General features: G+C 38.2%; 1 protein-coding gene across 16 annotated transcripts in view; it reads left to right on the plus strand.

Moving 5' to 3' along the window:
• Positions 1-5,070, plus strand: part of stxbp5l (syntaxin binding protein 5-like) — a 134,170-nt gene that overhangs the window by 53,585 nt on the left and 75,515 nt on the right. For all 16 annotated transcript variants that reach the window (XM_034886100.1, XM_034886103.1, XM_034886101.1 and 13 more), the window contains exon 3: positions 1,317-1,398. In XM_034886100.1, the coding sequence (XP_034741991.1) occupies positions 1,317-1,398 (82 nt within the window). The remainder of the gene's footprint in view (positions 1-1,316; positions 1,399-5,070) is intronic.

Consider the following 5,070-nt stretch of genomic DNA (forward strand, 5'->3'; position numbering starts at 1 on the left):
ATATATATATATATATATGGTGATATGATGATGTATTTTGGTAGTGTTCTCTGTTTCTTATTGACTTGTAAAGCACATCATGATGCTTGCTTAAGAAAGAAAAAATAAAACAACTTTACTAACAGAACTTACTTTTTACTCTAGAAAACCTGTTGGAGCCTCTCTGCGTTAGTCAAAATGTGAGCACAGCTACTTCCATTCACAGATTTACATACAGTATTTATACATTTATACATCTAAAAAAAAAAAAAATCAAACATTTATTTGATCATTTATTTCGATAACAGAATTTGGCCTGGTTTTAGAAAAGTATCTGGTCTGTTACTATGTGATTTTACTATATGAGTTTATAACCTAGCTAAAACATTTACAGTAATACAACAGTCCTATAATTAATCCTAGCTTTATGAATGTTACAATGTTCAGTTTTTGTTGATGAGAAACAAATGAGACAGACGTTGACTCAACTAACAATCACTTTGGAGGTTATAGTTTGTGTTGCGGTTGTTTTGTACTGTGTTACGCTGAGAGGTGTTCCTATTTTTCAGTCGTTGCCATAAATGAGGTGTGAAAAATACAAAATAGAAACACCTCTACAATCAGAGGGTTATTTGAAAAAACACATGTTTATGACAATTGGATCATATTAAACACTGTATATTTCTGGATCCCTGGAGAACACAGAACTGCACTGGTGAAGTAAAAAGTCAGATGCTCAGAGGTTTCGACCAATACCTGTGCTTGCACGAATGTTTCGCTATGAATTTGACTTCCCCGAGGTGGGAGGAGAGGCAATGCAGGGGTTGTCAGCCATCATCAATCAACAATGCACCTTTTTTTAAATCAATTCATCCATTTAGAACCGGATGTGACATTGCACCACCTGCCTGCTTATATCAGGCCAGTGGCACAAGTGTTCCGTGTAACCACATCCTTATAGAACCTACAAAGTAAAAAATGAAGATTACTTTATTGATAAGTTAATAAACTGATAACACAGAAGGACCAGAGCAAATACCTAAAGGTAGGAACTATAGTAGGTGAACAAATGAATGATGTGTCCTTTACCCTTTACCATTGTCTGATAATATTGTAAAAAAAACAAGAAAAAAACATTTAATGGAAATAATTGTGTATCCATTACAGTGTAATATACTTTGAGCACTTGAAGTGTCAATTGGATGTTGTTTTTTACACTTAAGGTACACAACAATCATAACATAAATATGTACATATGTATGTATTATCTGCCCGGTTTTTGTCTTCCGCTTTTTTGTGCACTTCTGGAGACTTCCTTGACTTTGTAATATCATAAGACTGGGACGACCCGGTGTGGACTGCTACTGTCAGCATGAGAGCGGAGCAGCTGTTCTTCAACTGCAGTTCCTCATCAATGAGGTAAGCCGGACTCCATTACAATGCTTTCGTAAAGCTGGGATGTTTAAAGCTGCCCTCGTCACATTTTGGATGTCACTATCTTCCTTTTAGGTTCCTGGTTAAGACTGATGTAATAGGTGTAGTTCTACCTAAATGTTTTTGCTTGTGCAAAATTACAATTATAATTATTACAATTATGGTCTCTTTTAGAATTTTTACAATGTAAATTAGTTAAACAGAAAATGGATACCTATATCACCGGTAAAACCAATAATGTGAGTGATGTTTGATAATCAGTGGGACACATTGGCCAGAAATCAAGATGACTAAAAACTAAATTGCCTAACCATTAAGTTATATCAGTAGAAAAGATCTTTAGATATCCCTTTGTGTGTGGATAAAAACTAAAATGAAGAGTGGGGTTTGATTTCAAATTCAGTAGATTTAGTTTTCAATAGACTAGGAATGTGCCTATGGAGTCAAACGTAATAGTTTCACAAAAATGAAAATGTTTTATTTGTTCCACGTGGAGGTTTTGGTGTTGGCCTACCTGTACTAGCGAGAACAGCAAATAATAATGACCTATTTAAAGTGAAGGATCATGACCATATTGAATATGATCAACGATCTAGCACAGCGTGAAGTGCACGGTGCAGGTATTTTTAGGGCGTGTCCAAATCCACTTTTGCTATATTTGACGGCGGAAAAAAGGGTCTGTGCGCCAGGCGCATGGTTCAAAAGGGTTGTACTTAGTGTCTTCATTAATCATAGGTGTTTTCTGGGCGTGACGTGCAACAAACCAATCAGAGTGACATCTCCCATTCCCTTTACAAGCCAGGCCTGTTTGTACCTTGGCGCATTGCTAATATAATGGCAGATTTGCACAGTAATATTTTTATTTTTAATCTTTTGCATGTGTGTGTGTGCGGCTGCGCTTCACTGTGTATGTGTAACAAGCATAGTGCAGCCAAGGCGCATTTTACCAATGCGCTGTTAAAATTCATTGAAATGCCGCGCTATATACTTTAGATCAGTTTTTTGTTAGTTAATGCCAGGATCACTTTCTGCTGCTGCAAGATAGCGATACGGCACGAATTCACCTGAAAACACCGCCTGGTAAGACAGCACGCCTATGGGAACAAAGATGGACGCAGGTGCATTTGTTATTTAACAACGTTGGTGCCGGATGGGAAATTGACAACTGTGTCAATCTTAAAATAGCAAAGACACTTGCGCCGGGCTTTGCGTTGTGCTGCGCTGGGTGCAAGAAAGGGCCCTGCATGTGTTCTACTTTGTCATTAAAACCCTCACTGCTCCTCTTACTACAGACCAGTACTGTGCGGGTTGACAATTGGCGGAGCTCTGGGTCAGCTAGTTGATTTTATGACTTAAACAGCAGCAGTGTGATGTGGTTTGATGCCATATTTTGTTCTTCTAACAACATACCGTAGATGTATTACAGAAGAAAAGGGCCCTCTTGTAAGTTAAAGAGCAGGGGCCAAATCACATAGGTTTGGAGCACAAAAGCTGTCTCTCTCTTTGTGTTTCTCGTTCTTGTTTGTCCTTTATTCTGCTGTAATCTATTCACTTTTCCTGCCTCTTTGTTTTTTTCTTTGCCATCTATATTTCTTTTCAAGCCCACTGGTTCTTTGAGTCCACTTCTCCATCGCTCATACTTGTGATGTTTCTGAGGGATATGGCAGTTGATGAGCCTGAAGAGGGGTGTAAGTGTGCTTGTGTGACAGGTATTGACTTTGTGTATGTGTGTGAGTATGTGTGTGGGTCCAGAGGTTTGTGTAGTAAGAGGATCTCAACATGTTGTGGGCAGGCATGCAACAACATGTCTTGTTTAATTAGTGGGTTTGTATAGTGTGTGTGTGTGTGTGTGTGTGTGTGTATGTGTGTGTTTGAGTGTTACCTGTGTACGAACTCCCTAATGGTCTCTCTTATATTATATGATATCTTTTATATATAAGAGGCTACAAATCACAGTGACTCCTGTAGTCTTCTAATCTTTTGACAGCATGATTAATAGCAGTGCTGTATGTCAATGCCCTCTCTATGGATTGAGTGTGTGGGTAGTCGGCCGCCCTGCTAATGGTTGACTCGCGTATTCAGACCAACCTCTTGACTTTTACTTGAGTGTAATAGCTAGCTTCCTATTAGATGGATAAACCCAAAAAAGGGGCCACATCTTGCAGGTGCCTATGAACAAAGAGCTTGTGCATCCATTACAGATATATATCTTGTCCAGGAAAAACATAAGTCACACAATGCAATACAACTAGTTGTTTTCATTTATTTTGCTGTCATGATCTCAGACCATGTCATTCTTGGTGAATTGGGAATTTATTTTACGAACATTGCCATTCCTCCAAACTGGTACGTTGATGAAAATATTTTAACAATGGCAGAGAAATAAGGTGCACCGGAATCTTTGTTATTAAAGCCCCTTTTCCTTTTCACCCCTTTGTTGGGAAATTGTTAGGTCTAATATTTAGCATTAAATATTATGTGTCAAAGGACAAAGAGGAGGAGCAGGAGAAGGACAGATGGAACAGATGCTAACACGTCCAGGCGGCCTGACACTCACATGCACACCTAATTAACCTTTGACGTGACCTGAAATGACCTGAGATTGGGGAACTAAATTAGCTCACTGCAGCTGATGAACCAATATGAAGCAAAGTCATTTTAACTGCTGACGTTTAAATGGAAATGGAAATGAAAATGTTCAGGTATGTTTTGTTTTGTGCTTCTATTTATATCAAATCTACAACACACAGTGTGGTATGTTATTAACCCTGCCTGCACTATAAACCTTTTCAGTTTTGGAGAACTTTGATCAATTTAGTTGTATGCACCTTAGCAAGCTCTTTTCAAAGAAAGAACTGGCTTGGCATCAGGACACAAACTAGCTGACATATCGATCAATTGACCAGTAATAGATCCTCTGATACACACAAGGTGTGTTAAGAAATACACGTGATTCCCAGTGACTAAATCTATAAAGAAGCACAAAAGAAAAAAAAGTGTTCGCTTTGTGGAGTTTAACAGCCACTTTGTTACCAATATGAAAGTATTAATTGTAGAGAAACATAACAGAATCAGTTAACTAGACTATTAATCCCCCCTTATCTTAACATAAAAACGCACAAACACTCTTAAGGCCATCTTCTTGATTTTTTTTTGTCATGCATGTTTCCCTGCTGATTGTCATTTTACTCATGTTGTATGGTCACCTTGCCTGTGTTGCCATCAAGACATCAAGCCAATTATACCATAATAGAGTTGTTGACCTGGCTCTCACCTTGTCTGCCTTTCCTGTTCTCTTTTCTCCCTGTCTGGTAGGATTTCTTAATTTGCTGCTTCTCCACCTCCTCTCACTCCCTTGGTTGAAAGAAACAAACTCCATCAGCATAGGAAATAATCTTTAAAATGATCCTTTGATAACTGGAGAATAAAACTAAATATGAGTAGTTCAAATTACATTAATTTGAGGATGCTGTTTAAGGATCTGGGTAAAATGGAGCAGAAGTGAATGAGCTCATATACATTCAAGCAAAATAAAACAGTTTAACAAGAATTAGGTTGCAATTATATTACATGACAAGATTCCAGTCAAAGAAATAAATTGACATGGCTAAAGAGAATCACGTCCTTTTTTACGCATGGAGGGGGGGGGGGGGGGGG

Source organism: Etheostoma cragini, chromosome 11 (genome assembly GCF_013103735.1).
Source record: "Etheostoma cragini isolate CJK2018 chromosome 11, CSU_Ecrag_1.0, whole genome shotgun sequence".
NCBI classification, from domain to species: domain Eukaryota; kingdom Metazoa; phylum Chordata; class Actinopteri; order Perciformes; family Percidae; genus Etheostoma; species Etheostoma cragini.